We start from the raw sequence: 24,024 nt of genomic DNA on the forward strand, positions 1-24,024 counted from the left end.
ATAAAAATACAGAAAAAAAAAAAAAAAAGAGAAATAAGAAAGTAATGCAAGAGAAGAGATCGTTAAATACGTCAGCAGCACAAATCTCACTCCTGCCCTGTTGCTACAATGTATCAGGGAAGGTAAAATGTATCAGTCTGGAGTTCAACATTTTTAGGTTTGCCTAACCTATACCAGGTCGGAATTGAAGCAAGAACCATTACATTTACTGACAACAAGTAGAGTTATTATATGAAAAGAAAACCACCACTAATAAAGCACTCACATGTACATTTCACCCAGGGCCTTGTGCACGGACAGTAAACACGAGATGTCCTGGATGATGACTTTTCCGGCTGCTTTGATTGGTCGAGAGCCGGAGTCGCTGCTCTCTCTTTTGGATTTCCATCTACGTGATTTCTAGGGGACACACAAGTCACCTTGTCATTATACTGAGGTCTGTAACCAAAAGGAACATCGGACCCTTGTCCTAGTCATGAGGATCTGAAGACAGAAGGGGGTGGGGATTATATGTCTTGCTGGTGGAAAGCCAACAACATATAACTCTGATGCCCTCTGACGGATGAGGATCTGTGGCCCTCTGCTACTTATTGCAAGAGTCAAATAAGTCATACCAGCGGCCCTTAAATAGTATATGTAACCTTCACCTAGACAAGGTCCATCTGTGTGAATGTGTCTAGCATATTGGGGGCATCAAGCACAGTACGATCTGTTATCTAGTAGATCTGCTTGCTTTCAGTAGGTATCCACATGGACTGCCAAAGCCAACAGCAATGGTCCATGTTGAATGCATTTCTAGGTTTCTGGGAGACCCTAGTGGGTTGTCGCCTTTGGTCTAGAGTTCAGTCATCTCAGAAGCCTCCAAACAACCAGTCAGAGGGCAGCAGAGCTTGAAGTGGACAATGGCGGTGTCCTATGTACCGTTACAGCAGCTTATAAGTCCACGTCCACCTCGAGCTGCCCCGTCCCAGAGGAGCACATTCATGTTAGAACTGGCACTTACCACATTATAAAAAGGGAACACGAAAAAAAGATTCAGAAGTTGATTTCCCTAAGATACTCACATCCGAAGCTAAACCCATCACAAAGGAGACAAATTGTAAACCCGATCACCATTATGTGATGTAACCTGGATCCCTGGTGCCCAGTCATTAAATACCCAGGAAACACCCAGTGATTGTAAGGCAGAGCCAGTCAGACACTTTACACACAGGGATCAGAGAAAAGAAGGAGGACGGAGGGGGAGCTGATATATGGAGAGAAAGAGAGAGCGAGCGAGAGAGAAAAAGAAAAGCGAGAGAGAAAGAGAGAGCGAGAGAGAGAGAAAGAGAGAGCGAGAGAGAGAGAAAGAGAGAGCGAGAGAGAGAGAAAGAGAGAGCGAGAGAGAGAGAAAGAGAGAGCGAGAGAGAGAGAAAGAGAGAGCGAGAGAGAGAGAAAGAGAGCGAGAGAGAGAGAAAGAGAGAGCGAGAGAGAGAAAGAGGGAGCGAGAGAGAGAACGAGGGAGCGAGAGAGAGAGAAAGAGAGAGCGAGAGAGAAAGAGAGAGCGAGAGAGAGAGAAAGAGAGAGCGAGAGAGAGAAAGAGGGAGCGAGAGAGAGAACGAGGGAGCGAGAGAGAGAGAGAGAGAAAGAGGGAGCGAGAGAGAAAGAGGGAACGAGAGAGAGAAAGAGGGAGCGAGAGAGAGAAAGAGGGAGCGAGAGAGAAAGAGAGCGAGAGAGAAAGAGAGAGCGAGCGAGCGAGCAAGAGAGAGCAAGAGAGAAAGAGAGAGCGAGAGAGAAAGAGAGAGCGAGAGAGAAAGAGAGAGCGAGAGAGAAAGAGAGCGAGAGAGAAAGAGAGAGCGAGAGAGAAAGAGAGCGAGAGAGAAAGAGAGAGCGAGAGAGAGCGAGAGAGAGCGAGAGAGAAAGCAAGCGAGAGAAAGCGAGCGAGAGAGAAAGAAAGAAAAAGAGAGAAAGAGAAAAAGAGAGAGCGCGCGAGAAAAAAAAAGTAATAGATAGAAAGAGAAGAGAGAGGAAGGGGAAGGGAGGCTGAGAGAGAGAGGGAAGGTAAAAAAAGAGAGATAAACAGGAAAGAGTAAAGGAGAGGGGAGAATGAGTGGGAAAGTAAAAACATTGATTAGCTGTGGGGACGGACGGTGCATTCGGCATGAGAACACCAGGCCTCCATAGCACAGAGCAGGGGGGACACTGGTAAGTGACAGGGCGATGCTCAAGCCTTTGTTACAAGCAACATGAGACTAACATTCTCCACACGTGCGGGGTAACACAGGGGTGCGTGATTACCGGGAGACCTCGAGAAGAAGGAAAAACCTGACATCTGTAGGACGCACTCTGAGGATATGATTTATGATGCACCAAAACACACTCCACCTCTCCGGCACCTCTAAAATTGTAGCTTTGCTTACACTAGAATTTACTGGATACAGCGATGTTTACTCGATGTGCGAAAACTTTGCCTACCCAAGTGGGTACTGATCTTGAGTATGACACTACAGTCACATCCAGAGCTGCATTCACAATTTTGCTGCATTTTACCTAGAAACCAGCAACAAGGTGCTAGCAGGCATGTCCCCAATAGCAAATCTAAGATCTTACAATGTCCTGCACTCCGCTACATTATATCCTGGGGGATGGCGTTTTTTTTTTTTTACATCAGATCATTTTACTGTTTGTGGTGCAAATGATAAATCTCATGTAATGCCGCACAGCAATGCATTCTCTTTACAGACATCATTTTCTAATTTACACATAGGTATAATCTCTGCATAAAAAGTGGAGTCCTTTTGGAAATACATTACTTATACTGAGTTTTAACCTGTATTATACTCCACAGCTGCATTCACAATTCTGCAAGCTTAACAGCTAAAATATCCCAGCTTGTTCAGTGTTTACACCAGGCTCTGTACAGTCATCTGATGTAAAAAACAAAACTGACCCCCTGCATTATAGGAGCCCAGCTACTCTGTAACTTGATGACTATTTCCACTAGAAGCCTGCATAATAGTGAGTGCAGCTCTGGAGTATAATACAGAATGTAACTCAGGATCAGTACAGGATAAGTAATGTAATGTATGTACACAGTGACTCCACCAGCAGAATAGTGAGTGCAGCTCTGGAGTATAATACAGAATGTAACTCAGGATCAGTACAGGATAAGTAAAAGAATGTATGTATACAGTGACTCCACCAGCAGAATAGTGAGTGCAACTCTGGAGTATAATACAGGATGTAACTCAGGATCAGTACAGGATAAGTAATGTAATGTATGTACACAGTGACTCCACCAGCAGAATAGTGAGTGCAGCTCTGGAGTATAATACAGGATATAACTCAGGATCAGTACAGGATAAGTGATGTAATCTATGTACACAGTGACTCCGCCAGCAGAATAGTGAGTGCAGCTCTGGAGTATAATACAGGATGTAACACAGGATCAGTACAGGAGAAGTAATGTAATGTATGTACACAGTGACTCCACCAGCAGAATAGTGAGTGCAGCTCTGGAGTATAATACAGGATGTAACTCAGGATCAGTACAGGATAAGTAATGTAATATATGTACACAGTGACTCCACCAGCAGAATAGTGAGTGCAGCTCTGGAGTATAATACAGGATGTAACTCAGGATCAGTACAGGATAAGTAATGTAATGTATGTACACAGTGACTCCACCAGCAGAATAGTGAGTGCAGCTCTGGAGTATAATACAGGATGTAACTCAGGATCAGTACAGGATAAGTAAATGATTACAATTATTAAGTAAATTCTATATATAAACTGTAAAAGGGTGCACAAATGTGAAACAAGAAGAATTGTGATTGCAGCTTTGGATACAACTGGAGTTTGAGACATGATAGATAATAATGGTGATAATGATGATGAGGATGACAATGTAACTCAAGATCAGTAAGGTTAAGTATCTGCATTGTTACTCAATAGAGCTTTTGCGTTTAAACATCTCCAGTCATGGATGAAGTTTTCTTAGAGCGTTCAGAGTAAATTCTCTGCTCAGCATAATGTGTTGCACTAGGATCAGATAAGATCTCCACACATCTCTACGGTTTATACAACACTCAGAGTGGTAACGGTGTCTGAATATTTCTTTATTCTCGGGGTCCCTGTCAAACAATAGGGGTGAGAAGGAGCAGTGGTTACTTAGCAGAGGGCACTGTACCGGGAAGTCGTTAATCACTTGGATGGACCAGCGCCGGCGAGCAGACAGTGGGGACGTCTGCATAATAGAAGTGGAGAAGAGAATGGAAAGTGAGGGAAAAAAAAAGGAAGAAGGAAAAAAAATAAAAATAAAAAAAAAATAATCAAGAAAATAGGTAGAAATTGTCTGAATGGCCACTGAAAACCCCTTCCCTTCAATTTTGGCACAAAAAAAAACCAAAATAATGAAATAAAATTAGATAAAACATTCAAACAGAAGCTTCAAGTTGTACACGGGAATTAAGTAAATATCAACTCCCAAATATATTCATGAGAATTGCTTTTACACGGGCTAATTATCGGGCAAACGAGCGTCGATCATTACCCTGTGTAAAGAGGGCAACGATCAGCCGATGAAGGAGCAGATGATGGATCATCAGCCGATCGTATTGTTTCTGCATCAGAATTTATTATCGTTGTCGGAAGCTTATTCCTGTGTAATAGAAATTTATGGGGACGAAAGATCGTAGTAGCGAGCGCTCGTCCCCATACATAGCTCATTGTGAAAGGAGCGAACAAGCGCCGATCAACGAACCGTCTCATTGATTAGAGCGCGTAGTCACAGCCAAAATGGGCCGGCGTAAAAGGACCCTAACCATGGGGCCTTTTCCCTTTATTGTAGGATCACGTCAGGGGATGCGGAGAGCGATGCAATATTTCCAGAATAGAGGGAAAATAGGATTAAGCTATGATTAAGGACCTTACTGGTCTGAAACGCGTAAGCGTGGTCCCGGGATTTTTTGGTTTTAACTTCTTTGTTTTAATATGACCAAATAAACCTTACAACTTTTATTTTTGAGTGCTGGATTCACCTTTACTATACACCACTATTGCCTTGATCACCTGCTGTCGACACAGGACCAGTTTGGGAGTATTTGCGAGCACCTACAGCATTTGGATTTACTCCATACCAACTTGCATCAGCTAAACGCAGTGAAAACGCAACAGAAGCGTGGTGGATATGTGGTGAGCGAACTTATAGTAACACTTCCTCTATATTAAGAAAATAGGATTGTCAGATCAATGATAATGTGCTGCCGCTTCAAGAAAGGAGGGTGAGGAGTGTTCGGGGGTGATATGCAGCCAGTCATGCACCATTCACAGACATGAAGCATGCTGCGGGGGCCGGGACGGAGAGATGACTTTGCACCTTGCCTGAAGGATCTGTCAGTGGAGTGAGGGGAAAGCTTTATCACCGTCTTGCTCTATTGATAAGACAAGCAGCACATACCCGTTCCTTGTAGTAAAAAGAACTGATGGACACTTGTTCCTTCTCGCTACGCGTTGGACTGCCGCTGTAAAGCCGCAGGTTCCCTTGAGCCTCCGTGCGGATTTTCATGGGAGCGATCACCCCGCTGTGATAGGCCGAGAGTGCGGAGAGAGATCTGAAATGAAACCAAGGAGCACACTTCAGTAAAAGACAAAGGGTCAGTGGTCCAGCAGAGGGCAGGAAGATCCTACAGGGACATGCCTGGACAGGACAATGGGCCCGCGCTGCAATAGGGCTCATGAGGTTCAGCAGGGAAAAACCCCATGGGCAGCGGATCACTTGCTGCCAGGGCATATCATTTTACTCCACACAATGTCCAGAAGTCATTATTGGTGATGTGACCCCTGTATGAAGCAGAGTCCATTCCTTGTGTGACGCAGTGTCCATTCCATGCTGCCATCATGAGGGGGCGCCACTGAGTGGGCTGATGTTACACACACAGCCTAAAGGTAAAAGTCCGCTCCAACAAAATTCCCAAAAATGTGCAACTGCAGGTTTATTAGTCAGGCCGCACTCCTGCACGGAAAGAAGTATTCATTTATGGATCTTTTAGGGCCATGGTTATACCGTGCGATCAGCAGAAAACAGACCGACCATTAAACTCTACCTCTTGAGTTCATCTTCACCTCTCTGATCCCTGGGCTGTATAAATCCAAAGTCCTGTCATTGACAGGAGGTTTCATAAGTTTAGCCTCACCTCCTAAGCCAATCCTTAACTGAATTCATTTTTTTCCTCCCAAGACAAATTTCTAGTGGCTGTGTCTGTTCGGGTTTCTCCGGAAAGCCGATGTATCGGAGTACGGGCTCGTAGACTTTCTATTGAGTCCGTACACCGCTACACTGATTTCCGAAAAAATCCGAACAGACACGAAGCGGCTAAGCGCTCACACAAGCACTTCTGCCGCTTCGTTTGAGCGATTGGTGAGGGTCACAGTGCTCGGACCCCCCACCAATCAAAACTTCTGACATGTCACTATGACATGTTAGAAGTTTGTCAAATGTTTAATTACCCTTTAAGAATTGCACTACTTGACTCTAGCTCCCCCGTGTGGTCATAAATGTTATTACAGTGATAAAGCCAGTTTAGGCTGTCTGGCCATCAAATATATACTCAGAATAGCGCCTCTCTTATACTCTACCATGGCTACAAACAAACAACCCTAAAAAGATAAAAGACACATCTTCTGCTGAAACATTATAGGAATATCGCTACTGGTGTGAAACATGAAGAATGGCATATCCTTCTTGAAGGAGTTATTCCAAAAAGTGGCAGGGGTAAGAGGGAGGCATTAAAAAAAAAAAAAAGATCCATTACTCACCTCACAGATCCCCAGTGTTCCAGTGCCGCTACTTTTGTCGTCCCTGCCGCTGTTTATTGACATAACTGCAGCGATGACGCGCTTGTATACCCATGTGATCGCCGCAGTCAATCACTGGCCTCAGTGATCCTGTGCCGTATACCCACTGAGACCAGTGATTGGCTTCAGCGATCACATGGGTATACAAGCGCGTCATCGCTGCAGTTATGTCAATAAACAGCGGCAGGGACGACAAAAGTAGCGGCACTGGAACACTGGGGATCTGTGAGGTGAGTAATGGATCTTTTTTTTTTTAATGCCTCCCTCCTCCTGCCACTTTTTGGAATAACTAGGGAAAACCCCTTTAATGTTCCAGAATAGAAGACATTTTAAGGCATGATTAGACCAGAGACTGACCTTGGAGTGGGCTCAGTGGGAGAGATGGCTCTGTGCATGGTCATGGGCCGGGTAAAGTAAACCAGGTAACCTGGAGAGACAAAAATGTCCAGTCTGGAATAATTCCCAAGTCTACAACGTCCGCTATTCTGCCATATAATATCTGTAGCAATACAGAGCCAGTACGGCCGGATTTACCTGCTCCGCAGAAGCGAGCCCCAGAGGTTCGGGGAAATGGGATGTTGGCATCTTGGTAAGACCCATAGGCATTGGTTACCCGGGCAAATGTTGGCAGTGGTGGAGTGACGGGGCTTTGCAGGGTATAGGGATTGCTTGAAGGACTGGATTCCTGGTTCTAGAAAACAAGATGATATTTTAGATGTGCACTGACGGGCTCACGAAAAGGGGAACCTAAATCAGTAGAAGTGTCTCCATAATGTTAGTGCATATCAATAAGTAAACCAATCAATGTTCATTTATAACTCTGCACTAAAAGGGTTGGTTGTCTTCGCAATGATTACCCCTCTATGTATACCCTGTTAGGTCACATATAAATCATAGAGGGGGTACAGCGATAACACCCCATCACCACACCCACGTCTTTTCATTAAAACGCGTGGTCTTCGTGAGTCAATGCCTTTAGGACTCATGCCCACGACCGTTGCTATTTTGGGATCCGAAAAATACAGATCCTAGTGGCTTCCGCGTGCAGTTCCTTTTTGCGGACCCATCCACTAGAATAGGCGAGACGAACCGCAAACAGGAATAGGACCTGTTCTATAATTTTCCGAACAGACACAGAAATCCGCAAAAACAAACAAAAACCGGATGTGTGCATGAGTCCATAGAAATAAATGGTTCAGTATGCTATCCGCAAAGAAAATGGATAGGACACCGAAAACAACGGACGTGTGAATGAGCACTTAAAGGTATACAACAATAAACTGCCCACAATGTTTACACTGATGAGCAGCTGACAGTGAGTGGGAGTGCAGAGTTATTGAAAGCTCTGCCATTAGGACCAGCCAAGCCTCAGATCTGCACTGTGAGCTGAATCAATCAACAGCAACAATCTCTCTCTTGTCCTGAAAGCTCGTTACAATGTATCAGTGCAGGCAAAATGTATCAGTCTGGAGAGAGGGAGAGGGAGAGGGAGAGGGAGAGAGGGAGAGAGAGAGAGAGAGAGAGAGAGAGAGAGAGAGAGAGTGTGTGTGTGTTATTAGGTCTGTACAGGTTTTTAGGTTCTTGATGTAAACAAGAATGTTTCCATTCAATGACAGCAAGCAGACATGTCAATGATGAGAAACTGAGACACAAAGTATATTAGAAAGTTGCAGAGCTTTTCATTATACAACGATTAAGATTTATGCGGCAACCTATTTAAAGGTGTATATCCACCACCTCTCTAATACCCACCACAAAGCTCTCCAAACAGGAGACGAGCTGGCGCAGACATGGCTCCAGGCAGCTTTGATTGCGCTTGACTTTTTGCAGAGATGTGTCCCTCAAGATCTGGAAAATAAAAAGGTTAAACCTCTGCTAAAAAAAAAGACAAATTCTGTCCCCAGAGCTGTAGATAGACTTTCCTTCAACCAGAGCAAAAGGTTTAGTTTACTGCCCTAGGCCTTGTTCCTAAATACCCGGCCAAGGCAAGGTGGCATGTTGGCACCCATCCCATGCCCCGGGTGACACCCTTCTAGATACGCGCTTGCTGTCACCCCCCATAAAGACCCATCATCCCAATTAAGATAAATGATCCTTGCACAGTAATGACAGACGTCCTCACAACCAGCAGCTGGAAGACCTAAATTTAGTAAGGGACATGATGACAGTCTCTCAGAATACACGCATCTCAATATACCCAAAAAATTCAAGCAACATATTGCTAATTAATGCGGCGTGAATATTTGGTTCTGTCATTCACTGACAAGCTGTAAAATTTATGCAACATCATATTTTAGGATGGAATTAAAGCCTGATGTTTTTTCTCTATCCTGTGGGTCCTTCGGGCCTGTTCACATCACCGTTCGCTTTCCGTTCCGGGGTTCCGTCTGAGGTTTCCGTCGGGTGAACCCCGCAACGGAAAGTGAAAGCGCAGCTTCCGTTTCAGTCACCTTTGATATCAATGGTGACGGAAACATCGCTATAGGTTTCCGTTCGTCACGATTCCAGCAGGTTTCCGGTTTTCCGACGGAATCAATAGCGCAGTCGACTCCGCTATTGATTCCGTCGGAAAACTGCCGGAATGGTGACGAACGGAAACCATTAGCGATGTTTCCGTCACCATTGAGATCAATGGTGACTGAAACGGAAGCTGCGCTTTCACTTTCCGTTGCGGGGTTCACCCGACGGAAACCTCCGCCGGAACCCTGGAACGGAAATGTGAACAGGCCCTTATTCATGAACGCTGGGATTCGCTTGACATCAAAGGCCTAAAGATTCTGATGACATCACGTCCACTCCTGGTACCGGTCAGATGTAAACTTGAAGACTTTGTGTGGATCCAAATCACCATCCACATCAATATCTCCGACCTCCTTGCCTTGAATAGTTGTGTGAACATTGATGTGGATGGTAATTTTAATGCATGTCCAGTAAATTATGCAACCAATGCAGCAGATCATCAAAGGTTGTCCCCAGAGAGACCTAGAGCGTCGCTCCGACTGCCACGGGTCAGTTCAGGACCCCCCAGCTCAAATACGGTCTACCTACGGCTCATGAACACATTAACCCCTTCACTGACCAGTATGTATGGAACGCGTCAGGTATATTACAGTCCAGAGTAGGGCTGGGCAATTAATCGACGTCATCTTGCGAATTTCGGTTTTATCAATTATTTTTTCCCGGTTTAAACTGTATCTGCATCTTCAGGACGCACATACAGTTGAATCCAATGGTAGAGCAGGGAGTCGTGAGGTCCCTGCTCTACCATTCACTATGTATCACTGGACGCCAGGCAGTGACGTCATTGCGCCTGACTGCGCCGAGCTGCACAGACCAGAGGGATCTCCTCCACTCGTCATTGGAACTGCCTTAGGAGAGTATGTATATTATTGTTTTTATCAGGCACTATCGGGGGCAGCTGTGGGGGCATTATACAGTGTGGCAGCAGCTATGGGGGACTTTATACTGTGTTGAAGGCAGTTATGGGGGGCATTATACTGTGTGGTGGCAACTATGAGGGGCATTATACTGTGTGGGGGAATTATAATGTGTGGAGGGCAACTGTAGGGGCATTATACCGTGTGGAGGCTCAATTATAGGGGCATTATACTGTGTGTAGGGTAGTTATGGGGTACTATACTGTGTGGGGGCGCAATTATACTGTCTGGAGAGCAGTTATGGGGGCATTATACTGTGTGGGGAGCACTGTGGGGCAATATACTGTGTGTGGGCAGTGTCAGGGGGTATATTATATACAGTAGTATACGGCAGGCTCAGGGGATAAATATTAATTCAATGGCGTAGCATGCAAATAGGGGGCGTAGCACGCAAAGTGGGTGTGGCCTAAAGAATCGTAATCGAGGTTACATGTTCAATTAATCGGGATTTTGATTTAGGTCATAATTGCCCGGCCCTAGTCCAGAGTCTAAAGGTCAGATATCACCCATGTTTACCACCCTTAAAACGAGCCCCAATCGACAATACAGCGCCGATCGACAAAACGGAGCAATGATCGTTTAGCATGGGGGGTGAACAATTGTCCGTTCTTATGCATTTGCATCATGTCGGCAGCACATTTGCCGACTAGCGACAAACATTTTGGCCGCATAAAATATGCGATCAGCCGATGAACAAGCGTTTGCTCGTTCTCCGGCTGATCATTGCCTTGTTTATATAGAGCAATGATCGGGAATGAGGATTCGTATGGACGCTCCTTTGCCCGATTATTGGCTCGTGTAAGACGGCCTTTAGCTTTCAAATGACACCAGGTGCAACATTGGGAGGGCAGGATGATAACTTTTACTTCTTGGTTCTGTGTCTGTGTGAGGGAGGGGAGGGAGCTGCAAGTGAGAGCAGGAAGACCGATCCCAGCCTGTTACGATCTCTCCCCCTGCAGCGACCTGAAGATACGCGCTCCACTTACTTTCAGCAGCTTCATTTTCATGGCAGAGGTGATTGTTGTAGGAGTGACGAACTGGAAGGACGGAGCCGCGTTATTAGGGTACTGGACAGGGAACATGACAACCATCCGCACCCTGTGATTCCCACAATGGACAGATACTGTGCAGCTCCGGTTCATAGCGTCCATCTGTAGGGAAGGGAATTTATAAGAAAACACTGAGCGACTGTTTCACACCAAGATCAATGGCTCCAAGACTAGACGCGAAAAAAATATATAAAAAATGTAAAAGTACAAAAGTAATTGGAAACACCAGTAAAAATTGAAGCTGCCCATTGTAGTCATGACATCAGACCTACTGCCCGACTATCCCACCCTACATTAGAATTTTTCAATCTTCCGTCCGCCATCCCGATTGTAAAAATCACTGCTGCTCTAGAAACAGAACGTCGTAGGCAACACAAAGGGAGGTGAAGCCATAATTTATCTACCAGAAGGTAGAATATTATAGATTATTGCAAATTTATGAACACTTTTCTGGAGAGCCATGCAGGTCTAAGGCACAAGATATGCTGTGAGAGGCTGCATACGGTTTCCTGTGCAGCAGCATGCAGCATGTCACAAGCACTGTGCAAACTCCAGGCCACTGCATGAGGGACAAAGAGGACGGAAGGGCAAAAGCTTTACATTATCTACAAGAAACAGGAGATTTAGTGACAGCAGCAGAACACATAGGGGTTGGCAGATGTGCAGCTGTCGCCCAGGGCATTCCTGGATTGCTGATATAGAAACAACGGAGGAGATTAATTAATACTGTCCTGTAGTTACAGGATAAAACTAGACCAAACAGGCAGAAACTGCGCCAATTTATCACAGTGGCACACGCTACATATATTTGGCGCATATTGCTAGACACTTTACTCTTTCTTACGCCACCACTGGACTGACGAACTTTACACCAATACTTTCCATCCCAAAAAATGGAGAATTGTACAACTCCTCTCAGCCACACTCCCTTTTCTAGGCAGGCATAACATCTGAAACATGTAATAAATTTGGCGCACAACATGTATCGGAGTACGGGCTCAATAGAAAGTCTATGAGCCCATACTCCGATACATCGACTTTTCGGAAAAAGCCAAACAGACACGAAGCGGCCGAGTGCTGACACGAACACTTCAGCTGCTTCGTTCTAGCGATTGGTGGGGGTCTCAGTGCTCGGACACCCACCAATCCAAACTTCTGACATGTCAGAAGTTTGTCTAACGTTTAGCTCCACTTTGACTGGTTGTGAACGCGTTTCCTTACCTCGATGTTGACATTGCGGATGTGCACATTTATCAAGGAGAATTCCTGCTGCAGAGTCTGAGGGAGACCGAGCTGCTCTGAACTTCCCATCACTATCGGAGTTGAGGGAGACTCCTCATCAAACGCTACTGGATACAAAATAACAACATTCTATATGCGGTATAAACAAACAGCTGACTAGATTAGAAGCGTTCACTTCGGCTGAGAACGTCTTCGCGACTGTTCACATTCCTGCAGTTGCTCCTCAGCATCCGATGACAAGTTGTCACTTTCTCTACAGCTCTTCTTAAAGGGCTTTTCCAGTTTTATGTAAATCAATAAAACATTGAGAGTCACTCCAGTAAAAAATGAAAATTGTAGCTTTTGGTCAGAATCATGGAGCTCTGCAAGCCCCCAAAGTTTTATGTACCTGAATGGAACCGTTACAGAGATCCCCTTGTGCCCCCTACAATGTCGCAGATGAAGCCTGTGCTGCCATAACCATAGAGCCGCGCTGTCCTGAGCCGCAGGGGAGTCAGTATAGAAAATATACCCAAACAGAAAAACATAATGTTACAATGATGACTACTCCCCTGCAGATACTGATAGGTCACCAGTGATGATGAGACCCCCCCATGTCAGGATACCAATAGGACACCAGTGATAATGGGACCCCCCCAACAGGATACTAATAGGACACCTGTGATTAGGACTACTCCCCTGCAGATATGGATAGGACACCGTCGAGGAGTACTCCCCTGCGGGAAACCAATAGGACACCAGTGATAATGAGACCTCCCTGCAGGATACTAATAGTACACCAGTGAGGAGGAGACCCCCTGTAGGACGCCAGTGATGAGGAGACCCCCCGGCAGGATACTAATAGGACACCAGTGATGAGGAGACCCCCTGTAGGACACCAGTGATGAGGAGACCCCCTGTAGGACACCAGTGATGAGGAGACCCCCTGTAGGACACCAGTGATGAGGAGACCCCCTGTAGGACACCAGTGATGAGGAGACTCCCTGTAGGACACCAGTGATGAGGAGACCCCCTGTAGGACACCAGTGATGAGGAGACCCCCTGTAGGACACCAGTGATGAGGAGACCCCCTGTAGGACACCAGTGATGAGGAGACCCCCTGTAGGACACCAGTGATGAGGAGACCCCCTGTAGGACACCAGTGATGAGGAGACCCCCTGTAGGACACCAGTGATGAGGAGACCCCCTGTAGGACACCAGTGATGAGGAGACCCCCCGGCAGGATACTAATAGGACACCAGTAATGAGGAGACCCCCTGTAGGACACTTATGGGACATCAGTGATAATGGGGCTTAGATAATGGTAAAGGAGTTGTCCACTCCCAGACAACTAATGGCCTATCTACCGGATAGGTATCAGTATATCATCGGTGCGGGTCTGACACCAGGACCCCGCACCGGTTAGCTGCTCCAGCTGCCTGCGGGCACCGGGTGTTATTGCACAGTATGTAATGTATGGATCCGGGAGAATATAGCTCCGTACATTGCATAGCGGTCGTGGTGCCGAACTGCAGCTCTGCTCTTATTCCATGACCGGAGTCATTTGCTTCCTACCCCTTTAAGATGTATAAATCCCGCACTTTTCTGTCTGTCAGGCTCCATCACCAACCAGTTCTAATTTTCCCAGCCAGGGAGGGGCTTAGTTGTGTGCCCCCGCCCACTAATATCCATGTAAGGACAGGTAATTAACAGGCGGCTGACAATTACTGGCCTGAAAAAAAGTCCTGGAAACATCAGCCATGTGGAAAATGTGCAGTAACAGCAGATAACAGCGAGCACAAGAATTATACCATGTAAAAGTAAGAAACACATACGAACACCGTGTGCTGGCTGACTTTTCATTTTTGACCGTACTGTTCCTTTAATTATCGATGTTCCGCAACATTCTAAAATGTTGTGTTTCAATTCCTTACTATTTTCAAGATCTCTGCTTTCTGTCAGTGAATGGACACTTTCTTGTTTACATCCAAAGGCTGAAAATCTGTCCTGTTCATGTGCAAGTTACACAGCTGCAGGGCTCGTTACAGGGTATCCGACATCTCGCTTGTAATGAGCCCTGCACCGGTGTACAGTGTACATAATTACTACTACAACCTATCTATCCATCCCTTATTTATTTCTTTAAAAAAACACTCCCAGGAAATGTTTCCTCGGATCGTAATGAAGAGGAGGTAAACAGTAGCGTAGTTCGCTCTCTTACTGAGCGCTTAATTCATGTGTAATCTTCTCCGTTTCTTCTGTTGTCCCACGTAACCGCGCTCAGACTCTCAGAATCCTATAGCCATATTGAGCGTCTCATAGGAATACAGAGAGGAACGGACTTCCGGTCCAGATATAAAAGAGGATGTACGATTATGAGAGTGTGAACGATGTCACCCGGGACATCAGAAGGACCGGTGCGGAGCGGATAACTTAAGCTCTCGGTAAGAGAACGAACTCCGCTACTATAAACGGTCTACACCGCTACTATAAACGGTTTAGCAAAAAACGCTGCGATTTACGATAATAAACCGCAATTTGGCCACTTCATCTGAATATACCAAAACGCGTTGCAAATCCTACAGGGACAGAAATGCAACACAACATGGAGCGAAGTCTGTATTATCACTCACTTTCTTCTTCGGAGGGGACAGAGATCTGCTCTTGGGGTTGCAGGGACTTTTCGTGCTCCGGCATCAGTGATAACCCGTCCATCAGTTCATCAACGGGCTCCATGATATCATTAGCGCACATCTGAATGTAAGTACAGGAAGCGTAGACGTTACAGGGACATAAATCCATACCTCATATATATATATATCTCAATCATATCCAGATTTATCCCTTTCATCAGAGAGACTATTGATGAGCTTGGTATAAGACATACTGTCAAATAAAAGCAGCGTACAGCTGAAAAAAATGGAAAACTTAGGATAGTGGATGAACACCGAACCGCCATGCGGTTTTAGGGCAAATCGGCATATTTGTTGAATCATCTTTTTTTTTTTTAAACTTGTTTTTATTGAAAAGTGAGTTTGTTTTATCACATTATGAAGAATCAAAAAACAAAATGCAAAGGACAACAGTGTCCCTATCAATACACCTAAGCACTCGCAGGTGCTGAACAAATCTCAACAGTATTGCCATCCTGTTTACTTCACTTACCCAAAAAAAGGCATAATAAAATTTTTTTTACAGATAGTACATCCATTCGCTTCACATTTTCACAACTGTATAAAATTCACACAATATGTTTATATGTGAGAGGTCCGGGAGATCCACTACATTATCCGTCTCATCCCTACCTGCCTATCTTCTCCTCCCCCCCCTCCTTGCATCCACTGCCGTCTCTATTTCCCTCGGAGTGTATGTTGTCTCAGTGCTGTTGCACCATATGTCCCATATTTTGTGGAAGTTGTCCGGCCGATCTCTATGTTTAAAAATGATACGTTCATATGATATAGTGGAATTAACCATCTGCTTCCATACTGTAACCTTAGGAGGTCGACGATCCATCCATCTCATAGAAATGCCTTTGCGGGCCAAGAAAAGGGTCTCTTGTAGAAATATTTTGGTATGACGGGACCATATGTCTTCCTCCAGTATTCCAAATAGACACAACTCTGGAGTCCCTACAACAGGAAATGGTAACATTAAGTTGAGGAAACCGATGATCTCTGACCAGTAAGAGCGGAGGTGTGGGCACATCCATACCATGTGCCAGAAGTCAGCTGGGGCATGTGAACATTTCGGACAAGCCGGTTCTGATATGTATTTCATTTGAAATAGGCGCTGAGGCGTCAGATACGCCTGATGAATATAGTACAGCTGGATGAGCTTATTATTAGCAGCGGGTGACACATGTAAGTGTGATTGTAGTAGGTCTTCAATGGAATCCTCCGTCAAAGAAGGGATTAGTTGAGACCACCTGGAAATAATCGGCAGTGGGTTCGCATTAGCCTTCTGTTCAATCAAGTGAGCGTAAATAGTAGAGATCAGACCTCTGGGGCCCTGTGATCGGCCCACCCCGATGAGTGGGTAGGAGGAAATGGGTTGACGCTGTCTCGGAAACTGCTCAGCAAGGAGGTGACGCATCTGCAGATATCTGAAGAAATGCTGTCGAGGAAGCCGAAATTTTTCTTGCATTTGTTCGAAGGACAGAAGGATATTATTTTCATACACGTCTCCAAGCACTGTGACACCCACATCAATCCAGTATGCGGCATCTGGGAACTTTACCAAGGATTCCAACACCGTGTTATGCCACAGAGGAGTTTCTGCGGGGATGTCTGAAGAACTCGATATAGTCATAGCCACTTTCCAGACTTCCCTTGCCACTCGACAGACAGGCAGTAAAGAGGATCTTGGCACGTCCTGATGAAACAACACCGGCCACAATGACTTATGTGCAGAATAGTCCAGTAACATACCCTCAAGGCCCGGGGGCCGTTTGGTTTGCGTCCAGGTGCTTAGGTATTTGAGTTGGCCGGCCAGATAGTATAAATAAATGTCCGGGAGAGCAATACCAGCCATCTCCTTTGGTCTTTGTAGCTTCTGTAAGGCCAGTTTTGACCTAGACCTTCCCCATATAAAAGGAAATGATGAGGGACTCCAGTTTCCGGAAGAAGGACTTTGGTATGGGAGTGAATATATGTTGTAAAATATAAAGACTCTTAGGAAGTATCACCATTTTAATCAGATTAATTCGTCCCATGACCGACAATGGGAGGGCCGCCCATATCTTAAACTTTTCTCTGGCAATGGATAATAGAGGATACACATTGAGTTGTAGGGAGATTGCCGCCTTTCTGGTAATGAGTATACCCAGGTATTTAAATTGGTCAACTACAGCAAGTCCTTCTCTCGTGGAGCCCGCCGACTGTGTTTCCCCAGGCTGTAAAAACAAGATGGTCGATTTGGACCAGTTAATGCGCAGTCCAGAGTAATCTCCAAAGGTGTTTATAAGATGCATCATTCTCGGGAGGGAAGACTGTATCTGCGAAACAAATAACATAATATCATCTGCGTACAGTGCAATACGGTCCTCACCCGTCTTGTGTGGGACCCCTTTTACTTCCGGATCTGATCTGATGATTATTGCCAATGGTTCCATTGCCAGTGCAAAGAGTAGGGGTGACAGGGGGCAGCCCTGCCTAGTTCCCCTACCTAGGTCAAAGGAGGTAGATGTGAGGCCATTCAGCGCTATATTAGCCCTGGGATGCTTGTAAATTATCTGTATCCATGACACAAATGCAGGGCCGAATCCAAAACTAGACAGAACACTAGCTAAGTAGGTCCATTCCACAGAGTCGAAAGCCTTAGCCGCATCCAAGGAGGCCAGGGCCCAGTTGTTTTTGTTACGCTCGCCTATCTGCGCCACCGTCTGGACTCTCCTCAGATTATCAGACGTACTCCTCCCAGGGATGAACCCCGATTGATCCGGGTGAATAATGTCAGAGATGACGGAATTTAGTCTAAGAGCCAGTACTTTAGTCAGCAGTTTGTAATCTGTGTTGAGTAAAGAGATGGGCCTGTAAGATCCGCAATCCATTGGTGTTTTATCCGGCTTCAGAAGTACAATTATAGTCGCATCATACATTGAGGCCGGCAGAGTTCCTTTTCCAAAGGAGGCATTCAATATTTCCAGTAGTTGTGGTAGGAGTTGCTCCTGATATTTAGTGTATACCTCCAGGGGAAGTCCATCAGGGCCCGATGCCTTGCCCTTTGCCATGGTGGTCAATGCTTCCGATAGTTCAGGTAGCGTGATAGGGGCTTCCATAAACTCCCTCTGTGACTCCGTTAGTTGTGGAATCTCCATGTCCAGTAGGTAATCCCTGATGTTCTGTGTAGACACCTGTATTTTAGATTCGTAGAGTTCTTTGTAGAATTCAGTGAAGCGAGACATAATCCGCTCATTGTCGTGTACCACTACCCCTGCCGCGGAGTGAATACGCAATATTGCTGGCGAGGACGAATTACTATGAATCATGTGTGCCAGCAAGCTGCTGGATTGATTACCCAGTTCAAAGTATTTCTGGTTGGAGAAGAATATGCGACGCTTCGTTTTTTCCTGCAGGAGATGAACATATTCCCTGCCTCTCTGTAGCCACGTCTGTTGGTTCAATGGAGTGGGATCTTCTATGAATGCGGCCTCTAAAGTTGTACATTCAGCTGCCAGCAGTTGTTCCACCTCAGAGGCCTGCCTTTTGTGGTAGGAGATCGAGGACTGCAAACACCCACGCAGGTATGCCTTCAATGCGTCCCATAAGGCTGAGTGGTTGTCAAAGGGAAGGTTTTCTGCAAAGAACACTGTCAATTGATCCGGGATGCGGTCCTGATCCCCAAATACTTTAAGCCAGAATGGGTGAACTTTCCTAGGCCCTCTATATAGGTGATGGGGTCGTAAATTGAGCTTTACTATTATAGGAGAGTGATCTGACAGTGCTCTGGGTAAGTGAGAGATACTTTCCAACATGCCGTAAGCTCTGGCGTTACTACACACATAATCAATCCTGGATAGTGAGTTTCTCCCAGGTGTGAAGCATGTGTATTCGCGACCATTGGGATGGCGCTGTCTCCACATATCTATCCAACCCATCTCCCCCAAAAAGCCCGCCAGCGGAGTAGACCCGGGCAGATGCCCAGGGACCGGACCTGGATAAAACTTGTCTGTGGAAGGATCTAGAAGAAGGTTGAAGTCTCCCATACATATCACCCCAGCTGCTGGAAATTGGGATGCAAATTTGGCCGCCTCATATAACACAGTCATGGAGGCCGGAGGAGGAAGATAAAGCCCAATCAGTACGAACTGCTGACCTTCAATCCATGCATGCACGAAAATTGACCTGCCCTCCTTGTCTGTCTGCAGTGCACCCGGTTCCCATCTGAGCGATCTATGTATCAAAATGGAAACCCCTCTAGAATATGTACTGTGCGTAGAATGGGCCGACCACTGAATCCATGTTCTATTTAAGCAGCTGACAGTAGATTGTATAAGATGTGTTTCTTGAAGGCATATTATCTGTGGACCCTGCTGCCGGATAAATGAAAAAGTCAGGTTCCTCTTATGGGAGTCTCCCAGACCCCTCACATTCACAGAAAGAATAGATAATGTCATAATACTTCAATTGCTAAGAATATACCAGTAAGAGAACAATGATAAATGCTTTCAGTTGAGATATGCAGTAAAACAGTCAGGTTATCAGCAATAACAAATATAGAACAACCAATGCTATGCACTGATTGCTACGCTTTTTTATTATCACAAAAGTGATAATTGAGGCAAAACGGGGGATCACCTATATATCAGATGACTAATACAGGTGAGCAGGAACAAAGAAAAAAGGAAGAAAGCACAATTGAGGTAAAAGGAACCGGCGTTGTGATTCCCAATTTCGCGGGTAATTATCCGCTAACTACAAACATTACATATTGTTTTTCTTAGAAAAGATAAGCCAGTTTCCACCCGCCCATTATGCAAATTATCAACTTAACTTGAGAGGTCATGTATACAGAGAGTAATACCCTTTATAGTCATCTGCTTTACGGCGCCCATTACATCAATATAATAATTAACAACGGTATTACTACATGTTTCGCAATTCTTCTCTCAGAACTTTGCATATAAGAAATTACGAGAATAATATAAGGCAGAACTTGCATGAGACCATCGTTCCAGGATAAGATAGATTAATACTCATCTGGACATCCAAAACGAGATCCCATGCAGGAAGGCAGGTGTAACAAGTGTTCACAGTGAACAGTTCCATATGTTGTTGCAGTCTCCAGTTCTATCTTCGAGGAGAGCGTCCCAGTGAAGACAGCCATTCATCCGCCTCCAACGGTGTGTTGAAGAAAACCGTCTTGTCTTGGTGTATAACCCGCAATCGCGCTGGAAACGCCATTGAATAAAGAATTTGATGATCTCGCAACCGTTTCTTGACTGGTACAAATGAAGCCCTCGTTTTCTGTAATGCCGCAGAAAAATCAGGATAGTGGTATTCTGGAATCGGATTTCTCCATGCGTACAGGCAGCTTGCAGGATAGCGTCCCGGTCCCGACTGCTGAGGAAGCGTGCTAGCAGAGGTCTCGGTGGGGCGCCCGGCGGCGGTGTTCTGCCAGGTACACGATGCGCCCTTTCAATGGTATAAGATGACGATAATACAGCATTTGGTAGAATTTCTTTAAACCAGGCTTCAATAAAGGAACTGGGGTCTCTGCCTTCACAGCGCTCAGGGAGCCCAAGGATCCGTATATTATTGCGTCTCAGGCGATTTTCCAGGTCGTCTGCTCGCTGTAGCCATTGAGTAGCCACTCTATCCAGCTGTGCCAGCTTTCCTGTCTGTGGCGCCACTTTATCTTCTAGCCCAGAAATGCGGTCCTCCGTCTCCCTCACCCGGTCCCTTAAGTTCTGCAGGTCCTGTCTGAGGAGTCCCACATCCGACTTTACTTCAGCAATCTTTCCTGTCAGGGAAGAGGTGGAGAGCTGTATAGCGTCCAGGAGCTTGGCTGATACCTGCGCCAGCGTTAGTTCCGGCTCAGGAGCAGGCTGAGCCTCTGGCTGTGTGTTCTCTGGTGGAGGAGGCGGCAAGGAGGAAGAGGCGTCGGCGCCATCTTGAGGAGCAGCGCGGGCAAACTCCTTCAACTTCTCTGCAGCCATGGAATGCCGTGTACGGTTCATGTTACCCTCTTTATGTCGGCGAGGTCGTCTTCTGGCTCTGTGAGGAATTGTAGCGGTATGTCAGCAGGATAAATGTAGGGAAATCGGGGCCGAAAGCGGAGCTCCTAAATCATGCGACCGGTCCCGTCGGCAGTTGGCCACGCCCCCCCTTGTTGAATCATCTTAAACGTCCGAGCATTTAGTTTACCTGTAAAAATGTGTGGAAATGAACAATCATTTTAAAGCTGCGCCGACTGGCAGTAAAGCCGGATGACAGCTCGGTGTCCGGCTTCTATTTGTGTCCCCATCCTAACAAAAAAACGTTCAACTCATTCATTATTATCCTACTCTTTGAAGCTGAGCGTCCACTCTCCACATCCGCAGTGTCTGGTCCCGTGACCAAGTCACCAGCTGATAGTCTTTTAGTCCTAGGGCGAAGAAAAAAAAGCAAAACACAAATCAAAGTAGATAATCGTTATAAATTGTAATAATAAGTAAGAAAACGAAGAAGACACACATGATCATATAAAAAATGTATTAAGGTCTAGATCTACCTCTGAACATCATGTTACGGAGTACATATAGAATATACATAAACAGTGGAGTCACTGCGTACATACATTACATTACTTATCCTGTACTGATCCTGAGTTACATCCTGTATTATACTCCAGAGCTGCACTCACTATTCTGCTGGTGGAGTCACTGTGTACATACATTACTTATCCTGTATTATACTCCAGAGCTGCACTCACTATTCTGCTGGTGGAGTCACTGTGTACATACATTACATTACTTATTCTGTAATGATCCTGAGTTACATCCTGTATTATACTCCAGAGCTGCACTCACTATTCTGCTGGTGGAGTCACTGTGTACATACATTACTTATCCTGTACTGATCCTGAGTTATATCCTGTATTATACTCCAGAGCTGCACTCACTATTCTGCTGGTGGAGTCACTGTGTACATACATTACATTACTTATCCTGTACTGATCCAGAGTTACATCCTGTATTATACTCCAGAGCTGCACTCACTATTCTGCTGGTGGAGTCACTGTGTACATACATTACTTATCTTGTACTGATCCTGAGTTATATCCTGTATTATACTCCAGAGCTGCACTCACTATTCTGCTGGTGGAGTCACTGTGTACATACATTACATTACTTATCATGTACTGATCCTGAGTTACATCCTGTATTATACCCCAGAGCTGCACTCACTATTCTGCTGGTGGAGTCACTGTGTACATACATTACATTACTTATCCTGTACTGATCCTGAGTTACATCCTGTATTATACTCCAGAGCTGCACTTCCTATTCTGCTGGCGGAGTCACTGTGTACATACATTACATTACTTATCCTGTACTGATCCTGAGTTACATCCTGTATTATACTCCAGAGCTGCACTCACTATTCTGCTGGTGAAGTCACTGTGTACATACATTACATTACTTATCCTGTACTGATCCTGAGTTATATCCTGTATTCTACTCCAGAGCTGCACTCACTATTCTGCTGGTGGAGTCACTGTGTACATACATTACATATCCTGATCTTGAGTTACCTCCTGTATTATATTCCAGAGCTGCACTCACTATTCTGCTGGGGGAGTCACTGTGTACATACATTACATTACTTATCCTGTACTGATCCTGAGTTATATCCTGTATTATACTCCAGAGCTGCACTCACTATTCTGCTGGTGGAGTCACTGTGTAGATACATTACATATCCTGATCTTGAGTTACCTCCTGTATTATATTCCACAGCTGCACTCACTATTCTGCTGGGGGAGTCACTGTGTACATACATTACATTACTTATCCTGTACTGATCCTGAGTTACATCCTGTATTATACTCCAGAGCTGTACTCACTATTCTGCAGGATTTAGAGCTGAAATTTACCAGCATTTCCTGCTTATTCGGTGTCTGTACAGAGATTGCTCTGGTCATTTAAACTATGGGAACTATGGTCTCTTTACTCCGGGCTCTGTACAGTTAACTGATATAGGAAAAACTAACTGCCCCCTTGCACTATAGGGGTTAGTACTATGCTGTAGACTACAGTCAGACTGCTCCACCATCTGGTAGGAGCGACTCCGACACGAACGGCTATTAAAGCACTTTGCCTGCAAAGAAGATTTACATTGGAGCTTTGTATTTGCTGCAATTACTGCACGAGCTGCAAGAAAATGTCACAAAGATCACACAGCTAAACGCATCCAATATCTGGATCAGTAACGATACCCGGATAAGTAATGCATCAGAGGGCGTGCAGTGTAACTAGCTAATTACCACATTTTGCACATGGTCACATGTTTATTCTTTGGGGGAGGATTATAATAATTGACCACTTTGCCCAGAATATAATCATAGATTAGTAAGGGGGACCAACCTTCCTTCTGCTTTCTCCACTGAAACTCGAGCACCACGTCATCATGTCCCACGAAGATGTGAACCGGGGAATGAAGATCGTAGACGTTCCAGAGCAGAAGACTGTTCTCCCTGCGCAGCTGGGGGACCATGACTGTGACCAGGCCGTTGCTGAAGGGCTGAGGTGTAAAAATAAATGAACAGATTGCAGGACGGCTGCTCGTCAGCTGCCTACGCACATTCATGAGAAATTCTAGGGTACAGTCATCAATCACATTTCTGGAAAATGCAGAAAGTTTATAGATTGAGCCAAGTTATAGGATTCCAGCTCCGGAGGGATTTGAGGTAAAGACTATATTAAAGGTGTAGTCCATTTTGGAGAATCCCTTTCCATGTGCCCTATTAGGGCTTAAGAAGTAACTGATCCTCCAATCAGG

The 24,024-nt window shown here is 45.4% G+C and overlaps 1 protein-coding gene across 4 annotated transcripts in view; it reads right to left on the reverse strand.

Annotated features, from left to right (window-relative positions):
• Positions 1-24,024, reverse strand: part of WDR59 (WD repeat domain 59) — a 46,993-nt gene that overhangs the window by 13,118 nt on the left and 9,851 nt on the right. Inside the window, exons 10-20 of one of the 4 annotated variants that reach the window (XM_075838359.1) lie at positions 23,610-23,766; positions 21,549-21,628; positions 15,175-15,295; positions 12,542-12,666; positions 11,258-11,422; positions 8,587-8,682; positions 7,369-7,525; positions 7,192-7,261; positions 5,438-5,591; positions 4,169-4,225; positions 266-399 (exon numbers count right to left, since the gene is read on the reverse strand). In XM_075838359.1, coding sequence (XP_075694474.1) covers positions 266-399; positions 4,169-4,225; positions 5,438-5,591; positions 7,192-7,261; positions 7,369-7,525; positions 8,587-8,682; positions 11,258-11,422; positions 12,542-12,666; positions 15,175-15,295; positions 21,549-21,628; positions 23,610-23,766 — 1,316 coding nt within the window. Of the gene's footprint in view, positions 1-265; positions 400-4,168; positions 4,226-5,437; positions 5,592-7,191; positions 7,262-7,368; positions 7,526-8,586; positions 8,683-11,257; positions 11,423-12,541; positions 12,670-15,174; positions 15,296-21,548; positions 21,629-23,609; positions 23,767-24,024 lie in introns of all 4 variants that reach the window. The other 3 variants (XM_075838358.1, XM_075838361.1, XM_075838360.1) reach the window with 3 other exon arrangements.

The sequence above is a fragment of the Rhinoderma darwinii genome, chromosome 9 (assembly GCF_050947455.1).
Source record: "Rhinoderma darwinii isolate aRhiDar2 chromosome 9, aRhiDar2.hap1, whole genome shotgun sequence".
NCBI classification, from domain to species: domain Eukaryota; kingdom Metazoa; phylum Chordata; class Amphibia; order Anura; family Rhinodermatidae; genus Rhinoderma; species Rhinoderma darwinii.